At 41.7% G+C, this 24171-nt stretch overlaps 1 protein-coding gene across 1 annotated transcript in view; it reads right to left on the reverse strand.

The window, feature by feature from the left end:
- Nucleotides 1-282: 282 nt before the first annotated feature.
- The window catches only part of mgat3b (beta-1,4-mannosyl-glycoprotein 4-beta-N-acetylglucosaminyltransferase b), a 64271-nt gene continuing 40382 nt past the window's right edge, over nucleotides 283-24171 (reverse strand). The window contains exons 2-3 of the mRNA XM_017692916.2: nucleotides 7246-7618; nucleotides 283-7061 (exon numbers count right to left, since the gene is read on the reverse strand). Coding sequence (XP_017548405.1) covers nucleotides 5625-7061; nucleotides 7246-7617 — 1809 coding nt within the window. The 5' untranslated portion in view covers nucleotide 7618 and the 3' untranslated portion in view covers nucleotides 283-5624. The remainder of the gene's footprint in view (nucleotides 7062-7245; nucleotides 7619-24171) is intronic.

The raw sequence follows: 24171 nt of genomic DNA on the forward strand, positions 1-24171 counted from the left end.
ATGCAGCGGCTTAAGAGGCCACTATAAAACGGCTCCTCTTAATCCTCTTGCCATGCCACTCTCGCCGGTGCAAAGCCACCCGCCTACTCAGGAAAATATGAAACTGCGTCAGTAAAGGGGCAATGGACACCTCCCACCAAGAGAACCACCATAGAGTTTAAAAGTATACATGTACAGAATATTAAAACAGAGCTGTTTAAATTGAAGTGCTATGTCTCATTTTTTGTATGGTTTGCTACTCTCTTCTGTTAATAGGCAGGCAATAGCTCGTACTCACATTCATGACGTCTAGAATTTCAAGAAGGCCTAGAATGGTGTGTTTTTTTTTTGTTTTTGTTTTTTTTTCTCCCCCCCCTCCTTCTTCCTCTCTCCAAATTCTGGTACCACCCACTGAAAATTTAAGATGTGATTGGTTGACTCCTGTGTCACTTAATTATGCTAGTAGTTAACGTGCAGTGTAAGGCCTTCTGTCAAGCTCCTGAAGTCCTAACCAATAGGACAGCTCAGTTGTTCCCCGTAAACTTAACAATGAAAAAAAACTTCCTCAAATACTTGCAGAGTTTAAATACAAGTATAGAGAAGTATGGTGCACTTTTTTGTTTGTGTATTTTTTCCCTCATTCTTTAATAGGGTAAATGGTTAATAAGGTTACAAACAAACACAGGGACATGGGTGCAAAACTATGTGTATCAACCAAACTACAAAAAAGAATAAGGACAGTTTACATGACTTGCCAGTTAATCAGAAACACCAAGTGTATAGATACAATCATTAGGCATCTGAAACCTCTACCATACATGTGCACTTTGGAAGTTTACACTTACTGACTGTAGCACATCTGCCCAATTTGTCAGCATCCATCTACCATGTCCAACAATGAAAAGGGACTGCCATGGGACCACTGCTGCCCAGATATTATCTCAAGGGTGGATCTTTCTGAGCACAACTGTGATTCTGTGCATCTATTCTCTGAAAATCTATGGTGGAACGAAAAAGTACTCATTCGGTGGAATATCTCTACAACAGGGTGGAGGCATTTGGCCCACGGCCCATATTGCATGCTTCAGACAGGCACTGAGGGAACAGGTCGTCAAACAGACATCCTCTGTCTCTCTCTATCTCTCTCTCTCTCTATCGCTCACTTTGCCTGCCACTTGTATCAAATAGGCTGCTTTTGCAGGCAGGGTAGGGCATCGCCATGGAAACAACGGCCCAGCCTGGTGCAGCGGAGTTGAGATTGGCACGGCCAGTTGAGCACGGAGCCGATCAGGCGGCATCATCCTTCAGTGTGTGTGTGTGTGTGTGTGTGTGTTGTTGAGGCAAGGCAAATTTCAGACTTGCGAAATAGATCCCCCTGTCATGGGGGAGAGGTTATTTTTGGCCCATCAGTCAGGGAGACCTAAAGGAACTGGCACGAGGGGGAACGCAGGAGGGGAGTGGAGAGAACGTCTAACAGAAAGGGGAAGCATGTAGTCAGGATCAGGAAACAGCCGTGACCTTGGATTTCCCCTGTATTTAGTTAAAAGAAAAGAAAAATGCTCAAAAATGCACTCATATGTGCCTTTGACCTGTGGAGCTCACTCTCTCACTTCGAGGTGGACACACATACTCAGGCCTCTGTGACGTAATTTGAACGCCAACATTTTGCTGATTTCACTTTCACTCTTCCTGCCTTCACCCTCTGTATGTTCCCATGAAGCAAACACAGGGGGGGGCACTACTGTTTGAGACATCTTGATCTATGGGCCCCATTCACACCTGGCATTAAAATATGTAATTGGACAGCCCTTTGCACACATGTGGTCCAATGTGAATCAGCTTCAGCGACCCATATGACCACATAAGGTGTGTAGTGTGAATGCTAAAGCATCAAATGACATAAGACCTAAATGAAATCAAACTGTTTAAAAAGAAGTCGTGCACGTCTCAGCACTGAAGCAGGCTTTGTGTAGTGCACCGTAGTGGACCATAGTAGGGGGGGTAGATAATAGAAACATCATTTGTATACTCTGAAGTATACTGCTGGATTAAAAGGACCAATTAAGCATCTGCCATGTCTTCATCGTGTGATGATAGTATGAGGGAAGACTGACTGACTGACTGACTGACTGACTGACTGACTGAATCCCCCCCTCCCCACCCAAAGCTTCAATTATAACAACCACATTAGTAGTCCATACACAAACAAGGATTTGGGGTACACTGTTGTCTGGCAACAAGAGACTGGTGTAGTAAATGTGCTTGGTACGAAAGCCGATCAAAAGTCATCACTGGAGATGCATCTGTGGCTCATAGAAATCCCAAATGTAAACAGCTATACATCTTGCTGTGCACTTGTGATCAGGTCACTTGAGACGGATGCTAAAACCAGGTATAAACAGGGTGTACATGACAGAGAGAGAGAGAGAGAGACAAAGAAGTAGAGATGACGACCTATAAATTCTTAGAGGTTTTGGCAAACATTTGTACATGCCTATGATTGTTTGCGACCGGATATTGTATCTGGCACAATTGCAACTTTGATGAATGGACCAATAGAAACAGTCTGTTTTTTTTTCTTCTTAGAGTTAATTTTATAAGTTCTATGATTCTGTTACCTCCTCTTGTAGGTTTCTGGGACCAACTTCACTCCAGTATCTCAGCTTATATATGGAAAGGCAAGAAACCTCAATTTAAACTTCCTACTCTTTAGCGTTATTAAACAGATGGAGGACTTCCTAATTTTAAATTTATATTATTATTCCTTTTGTTCTTTGTCTATTGTCAGTTTGGCTCAATTCAGATACTCCAACAACTTGGCGGTCTCTTGAGGAAAGTCTGGTTGCTCCACATAGATTACAAGATCTCATCTACTCGAATATTCCTATAAAGCAATGTAAACGGAGACCTCTAATTAGTAACTTACTTCTAACATGGCTGGTAGTAGGAAAAACTAACTAAAACCAGAAATGCTCCCCAATTTTTCACAGCTAAAAATAAATTGATCCTGACAATAAGCCTTTCTTCTTTCCTTAATGGCAACAAAAGGGAATATATGTTCTGGATGACATCTTTAATGATTTGGGACTTTGGACATTCCAAGACGTACTCACATCTTATAGTATACCAGGTTTCTCATTTTTTCTCTACATTCGCCTTTGCGCTGCCATGAAGGCATATGGTGTTCCTTGGGGCTGCACTTTACCCTTACACCCATTGCATGAACCGTTCATTGCTAACATGGGAACCAAAGGTTGTGTATCCAAAGTTGATCTTATTATGCTGCATGCTGTATATAAACCTTTCGGTCTACAAACCATATAGGGAAAGAGCAAAAATGTGGCCAAGGTCAAATCAATTGGCCTATTATATGGAATAACATCATCACATCAGCCTCTAAAAATCCTAACCATCAGCTTATTCATTACAATTTTATCCACAGATCCTATTTAACCCCCAGTAGACGCTACCATATGTGCCCTACTGCATCTCCTCTTTGTAATTTTTGTTCTGATGGTACATACGGTACATTTTTACATATGTACTGGGAGTGTTTAACTGTGTAGGTTTTGGACTAAGGTTTTTTTTACATTATCAGACATTCTTAATAAAACCATACCAAATACAGTACAAATTTTGCTTTTGATTGACGATTCTGAAAGTTACTTAAATTGTGCTGAAAAGTGAATCTGGCTGGCTGGTCTCACAGCTGCAAAAAAATGCGCTGGCAACCTCCATGTTCTCTGTGCTGGCGGCAATGGATCCTTACTTTTTTGTGGATATTATTAATATGGAACTTTCAACTGCAAGGACCTTGAGCTCTTTGGAAAGTGCAGCTAAGAAAGTTAGCAACTTATTGCGAAACCTGTTTTACCTTACTGCTTTTTATATTCTTCTTTGATTAGCACTGGGTTTATGGGTGCCATTTCCGAAAAATAAGGTTACAAGTCGCTGACCACAGAAAATACACGTTTAAGGTTTAAAACCTCTCATTAGAGGTCTGCTACCTAATCCGAGCCTAACAGTTTTTCAGGTACAACACTGGGCTTGCCTCAAACTGTTTTTTAATAAGTGATTTTTGTTTTTCTTATTAGTTTTTATTTAATTAAAATTTCTCTTTTGCACACTGTAGTGAAGTCTTGTCAACTGTTTGCCATGGATGGAATAAAAGCTTGTAAAAGGGGAACTGCTTCAAAATGTCAAATGAGTCAGACACACTTCCTTTGTCTTAAAGTCGCAGGTACAGGTCAACTTTGGGCTTCAGTCTCATGCTGGAGAAGATGTCTACTTCTTATCCATGGCTAACACTTAACCTGAAATGGTCTCCCTCTGTGGAGGACGTCATCACCGGCCATAATTTATTCAGATCTACTCTGGGAGGGGACCCCAGACTTCTGTTTTTGTACCCCCATCCACCCAGCCATTACTTGCTGACTGATGCTGCGCTGCTCCCCAAGTTAACCAGTGCCATTTTTCAGTGTCCATCCCTGCACACCCTGAGTGCATGATGCCATGCTTGCTTTGGCAATCGGAGCCAAGCCTGGAAATGCTGTATGAACTGACTCCTTACTGAGAGCGTGCACAGCTGCTGAGCGCTCCCTGCGCCGGCAGCAAAGTGTTTCTCAACTGCTTTAAAACAAGACAGCTGATCGAAGGTCAGATTCCCTTTGGCCAGTCCTCGTCTCAGGCACTATGGTCTGAGAAATTTAAACTGTACTGCAATTCAATCTGCTTTCAAATACGACTCTGGCAGGCCTACTGCATCTATCCAGCATCTTCAAATCTTAAAATAAGAGTGCTGAGTGTTGCTGTATTTTGTTAGATTTGGATTGTTTCTGCATGAGCAGAGCAAAAACGCTATCTGATCTCCTGCATATCATCAAAACAGATGTTCATCTGAGCATGCTCAGTTCTTTCTGTGTTTTCTGGTGCCCCTGTTCCAAACCTGCGGCAGCTGGGGACCTTAACGCATCAGCGGAATCTGACCAAAATTAGAACAGTCTCTTTTTCTCTCTCGTTCCCTTTTTGTACAGTAATCCCCCCATCTGACTCGCTGCCTTGCACACCCTCTTCAGAAGCTTTCTCCCTGACACACATACACAGTTATTGTGTTTTCTAGTGAGAAACAGTCCTACTGAATCTTGTTTCCACTCATAAGAAAAGCATAATCTGTATGACTCATTTCCTTTTTTTTCAAAATTTGATGTGCAAGCAGGAAGTATAGGAGTGCAGCGTAGACCATGAACTTCAATCATACTCACACACTCTCTCTATTATGCTCTCCTTCTTTCTTTCTTTCTGTCTCTCTCTCACACACACATCAAAGGAGTTGGAGAGTAGCAAACCCAGCACAAATGGATGGGCTGATGCAGTCTCTCTAGGATTCTGTATATTCAGGTGACGGCAACTAAAAAAAATCTCCACAGGATCCTCAAAGGCTTGATTCGTTCATTGCCTTGGCTGGTCCAACCCACTTCTGCCAGTGATTGGATGGTGGTGGGTGACCTTTGGGGTCTGGTCCAATGAGAGAGAAAGGGGGAAAAATGATGTAGGCAGAGGTCTTTTCCCTCCCTCCCCTGAAATCATCCCAGGACCCTTTTTCCCCTCATTATCCGAATAAACTACAGTCACAACATATCTCCACTTTACCCTCCACTCAGCGCAGACTTCTTAGCATAAAGGTTCTCCAGCAGGTAGTGGTAATGTTTGTAATTGTCGAACATGTACTTGGGTGCATACATGTGTTCTTTAGGGTCTGAAGGTGGGTACTCCTGCACAGACCCATCGAACCATCCCCCAGTCCGGATCAGCTCACGGATATAATTAAGGTCCCGCTTGTCCTCATAGTCACCCCATCGGGGGAAGTCGCCGTTCTGGGCAGATACAAGTTTAAGGTGGATGCCCTCAGGTGTGAAGCACCAAGAACAATGCCACCCTGCAAAGTGGAACGGGCTTCCAAGTGACCACTGCACCAGGATGTGGCCCGTGTCGTTTTCATACTTGCGGAACCCAGCCATGGTGTAGTAGTCACGCCGGCGCAGTCGGATGCCATCGTTGTCATATACATCCTTCAGCATCCCCACTGTGCACCCAGACACCACCTCGAGCGAGCCAAGCTGCTTCCAGAAAAAGCCATACAGAGACTTCCGCATGTGGATGGCGAAAGGTTCCGTCCAGCCGTCGAACAGCTTGAGGAAGAGGACACCCTCCTGGGCCGGGATCTCGTCAGCATCATTGATGAGGAAGACATCGTCTGGGTGCAGGCCCCGTATCCGGGACATTCCGTCTCGTGTGAGAAATGTACGCAGGTAGTCATCAGCGATCCAGCCATCCTGCCGCCCACCCTCAGGAAAGTGGTCCAGGAACACGTAGAGGATCTTGTGCCGTACATAGTCGTAGGTACCGTTAAGTAGCTGGTGCAGAAAGCTCAGCGGTCGTCTCTCGCCGTACGCTGTGAAGTTAGACTCGCACACCATGAAGAGATCAACGGCATTGGCCAGCTCATGGAAGCGAACATGCAGCAGATCAAATTCATGATTGACATTAATGGCGTTGATGACTCGACGCAATTTCTCACGAGGGATCAGCCTCTCTTTGGTGGGCAGGTTGGAGTGGTATACCATGGTGGGCACGCCACAGTATGGACCGTGCCAACCTGGCCGGCACACACATTTCACTAGCCGTTTCCCCCGCTTGGGCTTCGCCCTCAGTGCACTTAACTCCTCCACTGCTTTTCCTCCAGTGTTCAAGTCCTCAGAAGCTTGCAAGATTTTCCGCTGGAGTGCCCCTGACATTGTTGGTCTGCTTTTCCCTGTCCCAGCTTCATCCCTTGGTGGTGCCACCTCCGTTCCCTGCCGGAAGCACCGGGCTCCAGCTTTGGTGCTGACAAAGTACTGTGTGTTATCCTCCTGGAGGGTGAAAGTGCGCTTATGTAAGTCGCCCAGTAAACTGATGGAGTCTGAAGTGGAGACTTGCTTAGGTTTCAGTTTCACTGCCATGCTGGGAAGGTTCTGTCTCTCAAAGTCTGGTTTCTGGCGGGCTGGGCTACTGGGATGCCACACCATCAGCTTCACATTTTCTTTCTGCCAAGGGAAATGAATGGATGAGGTTAAACTTTTACAACCGTGTGTGTGTGTGTGTGTGTGTGTGTGTGTGTGTGTGTGTGTGTGTGTGTGTGTGTATAATAGCAAAGGCTGTTAATAATCTAACATTTAATCCAATCTAATTTAAAGCTATGAAGGTTGTCACTCTAAGACGTCTGTCTACCTCAGCGGGATATACATCGTTGTGTTGTGGTTCTTCAGGTTGTACCCACGGCTTTGGTGCTTTAGGTTGCACTGCCATTTTGAGTTCTGGTTCTCCTCCTATTCTTCCAACCCCACCCCCAGCATGGGACCTTGTATCAGATGGCCTCAGGGCTGGCGGAGGCCCTTGCTCCGGGGGGGCGCTGGTCAGCGGGGTGGCCCTCTCCCTCCAGAAGAAGCCAGACACCATGATGAAGGACTTGATGTTTGGGTACGGAGCTGAAAGCTCTCGTAGCAGAGAGACGTAGTGCAGGGCTTTGTAGTAGTGGAGGAAGGAGATGACACATAGCCCCACGGTGCAAAGCAAGAATACTCTGTGGCGTCGCATTTTCATCCTGAGAGAGAGAGAGAGAGAGAGAGAGAGGGAGAGAATTAGAAAGCAGTGTCTTAGTTTGAAAACACTTTCCTGAGGATCCAAGCCAACTGGTTCCAAAAAGGTAATCTAGTGCTGATTAAGCTGTTATCGAAGTTTATCACTTAACTATGCAGATGAAACCTTCTAATGAAGGTCTATTTAGTTTCCTGCCTTCCGTAAGACACACGCTCATCATTTAAGGTCAACTTTCTATCTCCCAAGCCCTCGTTCATCTTTATCTTCTATATATCGATTGCAGTCCACCTTAAGCATGAAAACCAGACAGCGGCAGAGACACCCAATCTGGCCGTAATAGCATCTGATACACAGACTGAATGTCAAGTTACTCTGGCCCAGAGCCCATGGCACTCCATTTTGCGGCTAAAGCTGGAGAGGTCATATATTTAATAGCAGGGGTCTGCCGCAGCAGGATAAAAGAAGGTGTTGAAAAGAGAATAAGGGAGAGAGAGAAAGAGAAAAGGGGAAGTAAAAGAAGTCAAGAATGATTGTCAAAGAATAAACTCATACAAAGACTGACGATGAAAGAAAGAGAATTGTGACTGTGATGTGACCTTCCTGCACTTGTCAAAGAGCCTCCTAGCTTGGCCTCAAATGTACATGCTGTGTATGTCAGTGGAGAAAAAGAAAAGAGAAAGAAAGAAAGAAAGAAAGAGAGAAAGAAAAGAGTGAAAGAGAGTTTACTAGCTTTATCCTGCACTGGGTTTCCTCTAGAGTCGTGATTTCCTGTTTCTTTCAGTATTTTCAATCCTACTTTATTCCCTCTGACCCATTCTTCTTTACCCTGCTCACATTCTCTCTTTCTTCCTTCCTTCCGTCCCTCTCTTCGAGCACAGTAACAGCAGGGATGATGTTTTAAGGGCTTGGAGTAAGTGCGAGAGGAAAGAATGAAAATTCATGAGTGCTTTTGAACGAACAGCCAAATTGAAAACAAAGACAATAAAAGAGCACTCAAATAATTACTAGGTTAACAGTGATATTATAATATTCTTGCTGGTTACAATAAGAGATACAAAGAGGCTTTGATTGCTGAAAGTACCACTGTGAGAATACAGGGATATTACAAGTGAGTGTTAAGTGATGCTTGGCCCTAAAGCTTCTGATGATCTTTGTGCTTGGACACTTTTTTGGAAAGCTAGGTCAAGAACACTATTGTTCAATCTGACAATTGAAAGCAGTGCAAAACACCTGCCTCTTTCTTCTTTCACTGTGTGGACAGAAGGCACAGCCTTGCCCAAAAAGAACAGCAGGAGACCTGCAAAAGTGTTTCAGAATTGCACTGCACCTATGGTCCATATGATAATGAACAATGGGGAATCCTCAAGACCTAATAATTTCAGGGAACTAAAGAAATACATGATTAATTTTTAGTTCAATTTATTATAAAATACTTGACCAAAAAAACTGTGTTCAATCAGGATTTTTGACTCTAGATAGATACAGCCAAGTGAGTGTTTTCCAAAGCTTCAAATGTCCATGTTTGCCAGCATTCAGTACTAGCATAATAAACTTTAATAGTATTAGAAATCCCATGTGGCCGCTAGCTAAAATTAGGATTAACATAGAAGAAGATGTTTAGACATTTATGGCCTGAACTGAAGGCAATAAACCATGAATAGTCACAGAGAAGGTGTACTGATCTAGCACCTACAAATTGCTACATGTAATCATATTATTGGGGGTACAAATAACTCTTATAAATAAGCACGTCTACCGTGAGGACTTGCCCTGTAAGACCCTACAGTGTGTGGTGTTTTTTCCGACGTTGTCCCTGACAGGACCCGCGGAAAGCCCCAGGGTTCTCAACACAGCCAAGATCTCTGGGTTCAGGACCGGGGCAAAGAACATCACAAACTGCTGACAAACCCACAGCTCCGGAGCTGCACACGCAGATCCATTTACACAGCCGAAAAGCATCGAGCCCTGTCCCTTCTGCTGTAAGGCACATCAAACAAGCCTCTGCATCTTCTTCCGGCAGTTTATTTGTTTTTAGAGCAACTTGTACAAATATTAACCTAGGGAAAACAAAATCTCAGGATTGGCCAGAAAGCTGTGGACACACTAAACTGGGAGCCAATTAAATTAACAAGCCAAATATTTGAGCCGTATGCTTTGGCAGTTCTACCAATGACAAACAGAGCTCTCTCACTAGGGGTGAGTTAGCGCAAGAGCAAAACGCCCGTGGTGACTAGCTGAGATTTTACTGGACAGTCTTGCATTCTAGTGTGTGGTGGGGGGAGGGCGTGGAACGCGATGCTATGATGTTGGGTGTTGCCGCGTGTTTGGGACGCGCTGCTTCTATTGAAGCTCTGTCTGGTAGATATGACTAGAGGGGGTGCTGGACAAGAATAGCCTAGTAAGTAACCATGGAAGCTGTGAGGGAAGTGAGGAGGGCTGCAACTGGGAGCCAAAACTGGGCTTAAGACAATAAACATCCTCAACAAACACAAACAACACAAACACACACAGTTGTCCCACTGTGAACCCCTCTCCGCACTCACACATAGGAACTCTTTCTTATAAGGACAACAGCCCATTCAAGACAACTTGCAGGGTTGACAAATCCACAGGTGGGTCACAAAAGAACACTGTGATTCCGCAGAGCAATTCTGTGGATTTCAAACTAAATGGCCAGAACATTTTAATGTGCCATGCCATTTTGAAGCCTGAAAAAATGCAACACATACTTGTAATGGTACAAACCCATTCTCTGAGCAGGGGTGGCCCTCTGCAGCAAACTAGGTCACGGACCTCGCCCTTAGACAATGCCTCCGGTGGGTGGCGGAACGTTCCTGAAATAGCTGGTATTTATTTATAGACGAGAAGATGAACAGGGTTCTCTGTGGACGTGTACACCCCGACCTCTACGATATCTGTTACCCAACACTCAAATCAACAGGCCATCAACAGATCCCAGCAGAGGCTGGGGTTTCGCGGTTCTGGCCTGCTTTGCACACACTGAATGTCCATTGTGTCCTTCCTGCGTCCTCCACCCAGTCCATTGCAGAATCACTCATTTACTGCAGTGTTTTCCAGCCCTGGTACAGGAGTACCTCATAGTTAAGGATGGGAATTTTGGGCTGATGCTGTTTTCAATATCATTTATATGCAGATGCTGATACACGAGCACAAAATATAGAAACGGGGACTACGTTGCCCTGAAATACAGCATTTATTTCTGTAGGGTTACAAGTGTAGTCAAATAAATAAAATGCAAACATTGTAGCCTAGTTGCCCCCATTGCCTGAACCTTCAATTCTTTCAGAATACAACACACATCAGTTTGAAATATCAGTCAACTCTACACATCTGTCCGATGATAAGCAATTTCTGCAATCATCATCTGCCCATACTTTTAGTTCCCAACATGCTTGACTCACTTCACCTCAAAAAGGGCTTGCTAATTAGATGATTAGTCAGATCTAATGTGTTAGAGCAAGCAAAACAAAAAAAATGCATGGTAGGGGTACTCCAGGACCAGGGTTGTGAATCACTTCATTATCATATCCAGCAGGCCGGGAGCTCTCAGCATCCTGAGCCTCCTTAAGCGTGACGATTCAGTGACGGGACTGTATACCTGATCAACACAGACACCCACACTGCAATCTCAAGTACAGATTCTCTTCTAAACAATCATCCTAATCGGGGTGCTAACAATCTCACATGACTGTTGGTTTTAGTGAGAGGTCTAGCATTAAGCTTCATTAAGACTCTGCCTATTGATGGCCATCTGGTCATCCTGAGATACTACTGTATCTGAAGTATCACAGATGTGGACCGCATTAGTATGCTTTTCAACAACATTGCTTTTCTTACATCACACTGAGATCCTGGTGGTGATATGGCCTACGTCTACAGCTCCAGAAGAATTTTAGCTGGATTATATGTGCTAATCCAGGGTTGGAGCTGCAACTGAAGCCTGCAGAAGGGTAGATATTCAGGAGTAGTTTTACAATCCACATGCAGCAGAATCTATGAAATCACTTATTGCTTGACAATTTCAACCCCCTGAGACACAAAACCCCGATTCCTCAATGCCATGCTTCTAGAAAAGGCCATACATTGCAATTTTGTCTTTGAAGTGTGCTTTCTGTAGACTAGATACATTACAGGATGCTCTTGCCGTTCTCCGGTTTCAGCCCCATGTTGCTTCACACCCCGGAGCGGAGGCAGACAGACGGACAGCAGAGCTGGGCACAGACACCCGCTGAATAATACAAGAAGACTAAATGGGGGGGGGAGGGAAGAAAGACGCAGAGAAGAAGGAAGAACGAGGGCAGGAGGAGTGGAGAGTTTTAAAGAAAGAGAACACGAAAGAAGTGTGGAGGGAAGCAAAGCGGAGGTGAGGGGAGAGCTGGCAAGCAAAAGCACTCATCAATAATGGAGGCGCACTGGACAGAGGAGAGGATTTCTCACAGCTGATTGGAACTCACATATGTGTGTGGCCCACTGTAGCCTGTCTCCTAGAGCCAAATAGAACAAATCTGGACTCCTGTGAAATGGAGTTCTACAATCCTCCCAGTCACCTAAATGACCTCATCAATAATGCAGCTAAGCTGCTTCAGGAGGAAAAGGTCTCCTCCAGTTTCTCAGCATGTACAATATAAGAACTGCTCTGTCCTGGATTGTGTGCTAGAGCTGGAGACAAACCTACAACCACACAGCTGTACCTGACAAACCCAGAAATTCACTCAGTTTGAGAGCTGAATGAAGCTAGAACCCGATCACCTGGTGCTGTTTACGACTGAACAGGATCTGAAGGTTCTAAAAGAATGAGCATAGCAGAGAATCTGAGCATTACTTGAGCAGTTTCGGGAATTATGTGGGAATATTTGACTGTACTTTTGTTTGAGGTGCAGTTTTGGGATGAATTCATTGTGTGTGCTCGTTTTCGTACATTTTCAGGACAAAATGAAACTAGGAAACCAGAGAAAATCATGACTAACAAAGTGGTCCAGGCTTTGCGGAGTGTTTTTACTACACACAATTTTTACATTTTCTGCTTCTCCTATTGAAGTAATCCCAAGCAAATTCAGTGATGCTGAGGTCTGGACCCTGGGGTGTTCAGTCCGTTGTTCTGAGAACACCAGCAGCTGCTTTGCTTGATGTGGCGATCACTTTTTTCTCAGCAAGAGCTTTTTGACAGCAAAACATCCTTTCACAATTATACTGCTGAACTCACAGTGGAAGGATGAACAGAAACACCTGTGGATTTTTTCAGATCTGATGCAGGAGTGGAGCTTGATTTTCTCCCAAAAATTAGAGCTTTAAGTGCTGTTTATCTGATGGGTGGTCTACCAGGATGGAATGGTTGTTAGAACTCCCATTTTTTCTCTTTGGAAACTCTTATTTTCCTCTGACTTTCCACTTCATTGTGCAAGTGGATTGCCTTACATCTAATCTCCTCAGAAATATCATCTAAAGAAATTTATAATGTACACATAATCACCATTTTCACAGGAAATTATGTAAATGAAGTGTGCACAGAACTGTTTTTAATTCATATGGGACGTGAGACAGTATGAAAACAAGCCTGTGTGTTCCTGCAGGAGAAGCTGGGACATGCTGCTTATTGCTCTTCTTCCAAATCCCCACCCGGCTTAAACAATAGAACAGATTGCGGGTTAAACACCAGATTCACACAGAACAAAGCTTTAGTCAAACATGCACATCAAACCCATCTCCCCTGATACACACAACTAATTCCTTAAAGAATGAGCGCTTGAGTGTTTACATCACTGAAGCACGAACTCGCAGCCTGAAAACGGCAGCTTCTTTTCTGCTGAGACATATCAGACAACGGGTTTACTTGTTAACTCTGGACATACTCGTGGGTAGTCAGGTGTGTTTTTTCTCATATTCGCACAAACACAGACTCAGCAAAAAACTCCTCTTTCTCTACCGCACACAGGCATGAACACACACTGCCTACAGAGTTCCTGTTATAGCGAGTCCCCAGGTGTGTCATTATTTCCCACACTGCAGACAGTAGTCAGGCTCTGGCGTGGTAGAGTGCAGCCTTAACTAAGCCTCAGCGAGGCTTTCTGCTGCAGGCTTTTCACTCCAGGCAGCCAAGTGGAAGAGCTACAAGTAACTAAGCTACGACACTAGCTCTGTAGTGGTTTCAGGAGTGCTGGAAGTACATCATCTTTGGGTTAATTTACGAGGTCCAGCATGTACACATAGGTTGATGACACTGTCCAGTCTGTTCTACCTACCTTAAAAGAGGTAGTGATTCTGTTCATTGGTAAACCCTTTCACTATGTTTTTGGAGAAGCTCTTCCAACACTGCTCTAAATTTCAACATTACTTTAACTGTATAGATCCTTCAGGACAGCTCAGCTCTCACTGACAAATCAATACTTTCAGTATATAACAAAACACTGGTGAAGCCTTGATGAGATGTAGTTAAAGGTTGGCCTGCATTAATTTGAACAGAACTCTCATTATGGGATCATGATACATGCTCTGCCCCACATCAATTCTTTCATAGCAGCTGTGGATAGGTCAGAGAAGCTGTACAGAACACTAGCAAAAACCCAATGAATGAGAAAAGGATTTGTGCAGTTCATTTTGTCAAAATACTCAAATTTTAAATTTTTCATTATTTTATTCATTTCAAACGACATTTACTGTTTGTGTGTGGCACAAGTTTGTGTAAGTAAGCTAACACTAGCATGGTAGCAAATTTTATTTTGTCATTTCCAACCGGTAACTTTGTTTGGCTTCACAATACAGTTCAACTGTGCAGCACTGCATTTAAACTGGAAAATTAATATTATGTGGTAATACTAATGCTTGACTCTAAGACGTGAAGTGCTGCTGCATCTTTTCAAACTGATGCTAATGCAACTCTGGACAGTTCAACATGCTTGCAGGAGAATGCTAACTCGGGGAGAGGGATGGCTATTTGCTGCTTTTTGCAGACAGAGTATAGACATGTCATCAAGAACACCTATAGAACTACTGAAGAGGAAGGTCAGAGATTAGTCAGGATGTAAAAGGAGTCTACGTTAGTGCAAATGAGCAGGTATATATATATATATAATTACACACATTCTCACACACACACACACACACACACACCCATCCATCCATTTTCTAAGCCGCTTCTCCGTCAGGGTCGCGGGGGGATGCTAGAGCCTATCCCAGCAGTCTTCGGGCGGAAGGCAGGATATATATATATATATATATATATATATATATATATATATATATGTATGTCTATCTCACTGTTGTTGAAAGAAAACCTTGTATCTCCAAAATGGTAACTTTGCAGGAGAGGGAAAAAACATACTTTACTTTTAATGTATGTCAATGGAACCAGATGTCTTTACATGTCACTTTCCATGGCCGTTTGTTTTGGTCCATTCGTCATGAAATTTACACACAATGTGAAGGGTAACAGCTGTTTTCAAATGATGTCAAAAACTGTGTGTGTGTGTGTTTGTTTATATTCTGAACATTTCAATGTGTGCATATAAGTACAGGGTTCAGTTCTCCACCTAGGCAAGCACACCACTGCTACACCTACAAAACCCTGGACTCTACATTCACCTACCACTACAACAAGATTTAAAGTCACTCTGGAGACGAGCATCTGCTGTAGCCTATGCATAAATGTAGATTTAGACTCTTCAGGGCAAAAGTAACCAGATTTTGACAGGAGATGAGGGAGAAACAAGAGTTTTTAATGCTATGATATGATTGTGCTTAATATGACCAGACATCGACATTCTGCTTGACTTTAGCACAGTTTGTCCACAAACCCCACTGGCCTGCACAAACACCGCTCTCACAGCGTCAGCCCTGCTCTCACTGCAGCTGAGCGCGGCTGGGTGGCAGATGGCTGGCTGGGTGCAGGGGCAATGCAGGCAGAATAAGCTGTTAAAATGTATGTTGAGATTTATTACTGCTGGATTGATTAATGATCTATATGGACCATGTGACCTGAAAAAGCATAAAGAAGAGGGGTGTGGCGTTATGAGGGGAGTGAGATAGGAAATTCAGTGTAACAGTAACAACACAAACAGACTCAGCCTGTTTTCACACATTCCACTGCATGAGGCTTCCTGCAGTACTTTCACTTAACAGCTCTTTAAGATTACCAAGAGCAGCCAGTGCAGTTACTTTCTAAAAATCAATTAAACGTATATGTTGTTGGTAAATTACAAAACATATATAAGGTTTGGAGTATCATTCTTCTCCATGTTAACCCTCAGAAGTCGAATTATTACTTTGGCTTTGCTATATAGCTCATAAGTTAATATTTTTTTATTTTATAGTAAAGTGAGATATAAAATAAATAATTGACATGAATTTTATGTGGAACATTTATTCTTTTAATGAGCTATAAGCAAGAAATAATTTGTATTAGGCTTTGCAAAGCATGATTTAACTGTTTGTCTTGTTTGCTCAAATTTGGCCATAAAGAAAGCTATTTTTCTATTATTTAAAACTGTGCATTAAAACAGTTCCAATTTTCATTGCACATTTTGCATTGTCCAACGTATTTTGCTGAAAGTATTGCTTTAAAAAACATTTTAATGCTGTATTTGACTGAAAACGCAAAAACTGTGAATTCTATCAGAGCAACATACAGCAAGCTTGTACAACAAGTATGTACAACAAGCTTCAGCCTAGACTACTGTGTATGGTTTGAAAGGGTAAACAAGGAAAATGCATTAACCGTGTCAGTGGTGAGTGGTGTTAACTTTATATAACATACAACACACAATTATAATATGTCTATAGCCTATATAACATACGGCAATGGCAGCAATAACTGACTTCCAAAGGTTAAAGTAGATCATAGCTAGATTCACATTCAGATGATCCACCCACACGTACATGGACCACCACATTTCGTTTGCTGGCCTCCATTCTGATTGGCTATTTGCATCTCTGTCAAATCTCAAATTTCCCTCAAATGGGTTTCATCGGTTCGAAGGGTTCACCGTACCACAAAATCATTTAGTAGCTTGTAAGTGAGACATCCTTGCGCATTTGCTGACACAGCGGCCTGTGCTTAGGTATTTTGGTTGGTCATAACTGTACCTTCCTGTCAAAGTAGGCGGTCCTTCACCACGTTAAAGGATGAAGGCAAAATTATGGCTTGCAAAACTACAGCATAGATAACATAATGGAAGCATAAGAGGCTTCATTTCTGGGAAACTATTTCAATTCATTTCAGTGATGTTTTACTGGCATAGACGTAATGTTCTCTTTCTCTCTCTATCTGTCCTGTTTTGAAACACCCACGCTTCTAACCCCCCCCCCGCCCGCCCCTCTCTCTCTCAAACATCTGCAGGGGGAGGGTGATGCTGAGGTGTTAAGCAGAGTTTTCATTTCATGAGGCACGTTGAAACCAGCCAAACACTGCCAACCAGTTCAGGCACAACACTGTGCCCTCTAAGCCCTCTATCTGTAGTGAGTGCAGCATGTTTGGAGCTAATCTTCCTCTGCCAATGCAGTGTCTAATGAAGTGACTCACTTCTTCACTACTGTTTCTGTTTTTTAGATGTGGGTTGGGTAGGTAGGGGTGCTGTAACTAAAGTCAAGTCAGGGCAGTGCAGCATTTTGTTTTGAAACTGACTGCCTTTTCCTAGCTCAGCCTCCACAAGCCACTGGCAGCAAGATGCAAACCAAAGCATCTGGGTGGGTAATATGGCAATATCACAACACATCATGAAATTTTCATGAATCATTATATGCATTACAACACTTTGTTTCAACATTTTGTTCAGTCAAAAAAAACAGTAATGCCACATTTGAAAAATATAGTTAAAAGCTTTAAATACAATGATTTTTTTTTCAACATCTCATATATCATACTATACTAGATCCAATTAAACAGGCCTAATGGATGCTCTTTCTAATGAACCATGTAGTTGATCAGTGCTCTTTGGGTACTTGCTTAGAAAAAGCATATTGTGTCTTAATGTGGTTTAATTTGTAGGAATAATGATAAATATTGCCATGTTGCTCACCCCAACTTGGGTCTATACACTGGAGGCTACATTTTTGAAGCAACGGAACCTTCATGATAAAGAAACACATTTTCTCAAGACATAAAGACAGCAATATATTTATAAATCGAACATGAAGGTTTGACTAAATTAAAAGCCTAAGAATTGGTTAGGCCTGTAAAAAAAGTGGGTAGGCCAACGTGGTAGAAACTGTAAAACTTCCTAACGTGCGATGTCATAAATATAATGAATGATGTCACAGTATCAGGTTATAGCCTATTCTTGTGAAAGCAGTGTAGTTACCATCCTACCTCTTCCAACACTTCCACCCTACAATAAAACATAACAATAACAAGACTGTTCACACATCGACCTGAATGCTTCACATAAACACAACCAACACTGCAACACAATGAAGACAGCATAACCAAGGTAAAATCAGACACAATCAAAATCAGTTATACAAAGATAAAGAAAACAACAAAGTAAACTTAAAATACCTAAACCTAACCATCTTAGGCAAAAGCATACATCCACAGTGGGCATCAAAATTGTTGATGGACAGTTTATAACATTTTTTTCATTTGTCTTTGAGTAGAAAATGACACACTCCATCAAAGATGGGATCTTACTTTTACAGGTCCGACAGGTAAATTTTTATCTGCAACTGGAGCTTTAAATTCCAACAACCTGATAATGAACCGAAGGCATGAGTCAATGGTGCAACAGTTTACTGTAGTGACTGGCAGTGCTTGACAAAGAGTGTGATCATGTTTGACTGACTAATACAATGATAGTGCAATAGAAAATCAATCAAATTTCATCATTTTAAAAAACGCTGCTTAATAAATATCCTATATATTCTGGCTATAAAAATAAACTGCATTTATACGCAATGATAATCCAGACAGATATAGTCTTGATTTCTTTTGTGATGGTTGCTGGCAAAGGTACATAAAATAGATCCATACATTTGTCCTGTATTACACAATAGAAGGCAGCGAGTGCAAAAATAATAAAGCATTTATCACCGTAAATGTTTATATATCAGCAGCAACAGATTTGTGCATGTAAAACATTGGATATCAACATATTTGTCCATAAATCCCATGTTGGGGCATCCCAAGTGAGTGGCATTTACTTGCATATCCATATTAGCTGACATAGTAATAATACAGGCATGGATATAGTGACTAGTGTAATTCGTCATTATCTGACTGGTCAATCCAAGACGCATGTCCAGAAAGCCAGTCTGTAAAAGGTTTGAAATCACATACACATGACAAAGGTTGTGGCTTTACGTTGTTTAGACTTCCTCTGCTTAAATTGGATATGATGAAAATAAGGCAAAAAGAGCTAAAAAAGCCTAAACAAGTTTAGTTCCTGCTGATTCTCCTGCAGTTTTACCGCAGCTCTAAACAGAGCAACCTGGTTGTCCCATTCAGAAGCTCCTGAGGACTTCATCAGTTCATTCAGGTGTGCTACATTAAGAGTATAAAGAATTAAAAACCACTCCGTGTAACACACAGTGTATCAACAAACCGTGTGAAAAAGCTTTTCTCATAGAATATGCTAAGAGTCTGAGCACAGTCACTACAACACTGTGGAACATTCTGGAAAACTGGCTGAAACCAATTTCAATAAGCATGTTTTGTGGTGCTGCTTGGTGGCAAAGTTACATAAATAGTTCCATACATTTGCCCTGCAGTACACATAAATGTATTACATCAGAAGCCAGAGAGTGCAAAATTAATGAAGCGGTTAGCATCATCATGCTAATGTGAATGTACCACCTCCATCTACTCTCTCTCTCCGCTTCTGCAGAACGCAGTAATGCAGTTATTAGCAGGACGGCCCACCCGCTGAACTCGGTGATCAGCGCCTTTTATGAGATACAGGGAAGTGGACAGAGAAACAGCCATCACTGGCATTTTCCTTCATAGCGTCTGACAACAGACTCCTCAGCCAACATAGGAGCCCCAGCCTCGCAGAACCATATCTCAGATGGAAGGACGTAAAAACTATCTAGCCTTGTTGGATACACTGTTTAAACCAGTACACATCAGCACATCTTCTTCTACTTTGCACTCTTCTGTAATAAAACTGATATTGTCTTAAACTCTATAATTTAAGTGTTTGTAGTGGTCTGCTGCAAGTATCTGCCCCCATTTCCAGAGCATATGCTGAACATAGCATTTGTTTTTAGCCTACACTGCTAGTGTTTTTAAGTGCTAATGACCAAGAAACAAGTTAAGGTGTAAAATAAAACTTCTCCTTTAGCAGGTCAACTTGGTGAACTAGGTGAACTAGCTTGGTTAACTAAACTTAGCAACTATGCTATAGTATTAGCATCGAAGACAACATGCATAGCGTAAAGTTTAAACATGCTAAGGTTGCTAATGGAAAATTAGCATTACACAAATGCCTATATGATATTGGTGGCCATAGGCCTCTGTTCACTGTTAGCCATATTAGCCTATATGGCCATGCTAGAACTTTAAAGGGAAATGGCAAAGAGAAAATCAAACTTTTTTTGCATAGTTCATTGGTTCAGATGTAAACATTTAGAGCAGTTAACTGTAGCAAAACATGCCTTACTGTGGTGGTAATGGAAACCCCTAGGGGTCCTACCCCGATGTCTATAATGCAAATATAACCCAAAGATAAAATATAGCCCCAAGTCCCCAAAGAAGTCTGGGAATTTTCCTTGCACATACCTCTCTGCTATAAATGGGTTTAAATAATAAGTTTGGGGCTGAACTCTGATCTGAAAAACAACCCTAAACAAGGTCTCAGGCATCAGGCAGCGTATAAAGGCATTACATTCTTGAGATGTCTGGTTCCTATCACAATCACTATGCACAATTTTGACTCACATTTCTCTTGAAGAGCCCATTTCAGCCAATGAACATGGCTATAGTTCCAATCAGGCCAAATATTCTCCATCTCCAGCATGCAGAAGATTTAGCTTTGCTGGTCTGCTGGAATGTTTGGAGGAAGCACACTGCCTCTGTCAGTTGTTACAGAGTCTAACATGGGTGCCGTTATCAAAATGAACGGACAAAGCACGGTTTCCCTTAAGTGCTAAATTGCAAGCACCACACAAAGCAGCCTGATGATATGATGGGAAAACTTGAGGTGAGCTTCTGAACTGCGGATACAAACGAGGTGGTAAGATTGGCATGAAAAAGAATCATGATGAGAGGGGGAGCAATAAAGAGAGAGAATCAGAAAAAAAGAGAGACAGAGTGGCCTCTTAAGCCTCTTGTGATAAGAGATGCTTCACTGGAAGTTTCAGCCAGCAGGATGTTTGGGCTCCACACAGGATGGGGAAACGTCAAGGATGAGGGGATAGCTAAATTAACAGAAGGATGAAAAACAGAGAAGGTGTGGTCTGGGAGCAGACGTTAATCTGGTTACATAAAGCCCCCTATGAGAGCAAATAAAATGGCCTTGGGGACAGAGAGAAAGGAAGAGAGACCGAGAGAGAGACGATGAGACACAGAGACTGAGCCCCAGTGTGATATTTTTGATAATTCATGCGATAGCATCAGTCCTGGTTTGGCTCAAAAACAGGCCTAATGGAAGAGACATTTGCAGCTTGTGGGACTGTGACCTTTCTCCTCCACAGAGTCTGGCTGGAGCAGGCCCAGCACAGCTTCTCCTGCTTTGAAAAGCCTGCTATTTAACCAAGCACTGTGGCCTTTTCATACAAACAGCACATTCTCTAAGAAGCACGTTTGAAGACTAAAGCTATAAAACTGCATTGACGCCACATGATTTCGCATTTTTCATCAGTTCTGGAATGCTAGCCTGAATGATTGAAAGATTATAAAAATCTTTATGAAGTATACACAAAGGATTCTTAGAACAGCTGATTGGTTCTGCTTTGGTAGCCTCCTTTTATCACAGGCTATGTACACAACCCTACCACTCAAGTGTGGAGTCAGTTTCAATATTACTAACTTTTATTATTTTCTTACAGTTGTATGCAGAAGTTGAACACTCCTGGTTAAATTACATGTTTTGCTGATTTTCTAAGTGAAAATAAATGAGCACATCCTCTACAGAGAGGAAACATAATATGGCAATTTTCTGCTAATTTTAGTGCACAATTTCTATTTATTTGTCTATTTATTTACATATTTATATATCTACCAACCTACCCACCCACCAATACATTCACTTTTGCAAATAATCAGTAATTGTGCATTAAAATGTGCAGGAGGGAGTTCACTGTAGAGGATGTGTTCACTTATTTTCAATTTTGACCAGTTTGACCAGAGGGCAAAAACATTTACACATGGCTTTATACAACAAAAACTCTCACAATGCAGAATGTAATACAACAAACTACTCACCAAAAGTTTTTTTTTTTATTAGATGTTTTTGTCCAAAATAAAATGTAAAAAGAATTCTGTAAACAAAAAGTGGAAAATGATGAATACTTGACTTATTAACTATTGATTTAATTTTCTACCTAAATATTCTTGAAATATGCTGAATTCTTTTTATTCATTAGTAACTGAATTCTCAGTGCTATACAGCTTTCTCTGTTCACCATTCCCAACACATATAACATTTCTTCACTTTTAATTAGCGCCATACTGTCATTTAAAACCTGTGAAGTTGTGTATGACTAGCATTATTAGAGTAATATAATATACGTTTACCTGCAAACATATTTATATATATTTTTTATATTTTTATATTAACTTTTATATTAATTTTTATATTTATATTATTATTATACTGGTTTTATATTTTTAAAAACAGCAATTCCAAACTTTTAAAAGGTAGTGTAGCTCGCTACTAATCTCACTAACTAGTGGAATAATCGAAAGTATTGCTTTACCACTGTTGCACTGAAATTGTTTCATGCATTTACAATTACAATCAGCTGTTTGAAGGTTTCACAACAGAGTCAGCCACAAGCTGTGTTTATATTGTTATGGTAGATGGAAATAGGTTTTCCATTGTTTTCAGTGGAGCAGTGACAGAATGTTCTAGCACTGGCAGCAGTGACAGCAGTATTCAGTAGAACGCTCCATGAGGAGTTAAAATCTTGTTGTGTGGTATAAACCGGATTCAGATTTGTTTGGAAGCCAGCTGCACCTATTATCACACAGCAACAAATGTGAAGAGTACAGACCGTCCCTCCAGACTTTTTCTACCTTCAATAAACAATCCATTTGATAGAGTACAGACTGTTGGTCAATATAGCAACATAGACAACAATCTCATCTAACTAGTAGCTGACGAAAAGACAAAGAGAGATTTCCGACGAGCATTGATAATTTAGAGATAAATGCGCAGACTCATTTCCATTTATAAGCAATCCAGATGGATTCCTAAACATTTATTCAGCTACAAGAGACTGCCAAACACTGAAAATTAAGTCAGCTTCTCATTTGCCAGCTTCTTCCTGTTCGAATTTTCCAGTTCCACCTAAAATGGTACTAGAGTTAGCTACATTCTGGTGCCTCAGGCACCATTTAAGGTGGAATGGGAAAATTTGAGCAAGAAGCTGGTGAATGAGAAGCAACTTGATCCTTGTAAAAAGTTGATTTTTAAGAGAAACTATTCTACCTTTACAGTAAAGTTTCCTACTGGAGATGTGATTAAGTGGTTATAGCTGAGCTAAAGCTTAAAGAAGAGCAAAGTAAGTATGGATTTTGATTTGTTATTGATTTTTTAAAAATTTTTATTAGCACATAGTGAGATATTTACAGCCAAGATGGTAAAACGGAACTGCAATAAAATGGACATAAAATATTGTGGCTCCCAAGGTGATATGATTTTTTTTAAATGGGACAAAATGGCTCTTGCTAACATTTGGGTTGGCTGATAATACAAGCTAATAACTAAGTAAATAGCTAATAACTAAGTAAAAACTACATACTAAGTAAATAGTAATGTGAAAAACATCTGAATCAAATAAACAAACTTAATCATGGTGAAATGTGAGATTTTGTCATGCACTTGATTGTCTCCGAAATAACTGTAACTGAACTGTTAAAAGGTCACCACTAATGGGGACAGACACACACAGGAACGGGAGCTAATGCTGCAGCTTTAGGACAGTGAAGAATGCCCTGATTGCACTCAGACACTGGCAGCGAGTGGTAACAGCCCGATAAGGTCTTGTCTCACCACTGCTTTCCTCTTTCACTGTGTGATGCACACACAAACCGTTGGTGCCCTAACCAACCTCTTTCTCCCACCCTCAGATGCACGCGGCTCTTTCATGCTTTCTTTTCATACAAAAACACAAAAACACCAGACCCAGTCTCACCTTTCTCTCCCTTTCTCACATTCAAACTCCCTGCTCCTCCTCAACCAACACACAATGATCTGTGCATTTTGCACTCATGCTCATCTAATGACTTTCACAGCCTCTCACACCTCTGCTTTTTGAAAACCTCACAGGAACAGAACCATGAAAAGGCCTCATCACAGTAACCAATCTGACTCAGGTCAAAAACAACACCAGTAATCAGCGGTAGATACATAAAAAAACTTGCAATGCCTCTAAGCCAAAGTGTTT

Source organism: Pygocentrus nattereri, chromosome 30 (assembly GCF_015220715.1).
Source record: "Pygocentrus nattereri isolate fPygNat1 chromosome 30, fPygNat1.pri, whole genome shotgun sequence".
NCBI lineage: Eukaryota > Metazoa > Chordata > Actinopteri > Characiformes > Serrasalmidae > Pygocentrus > Pygocentrus nattereri.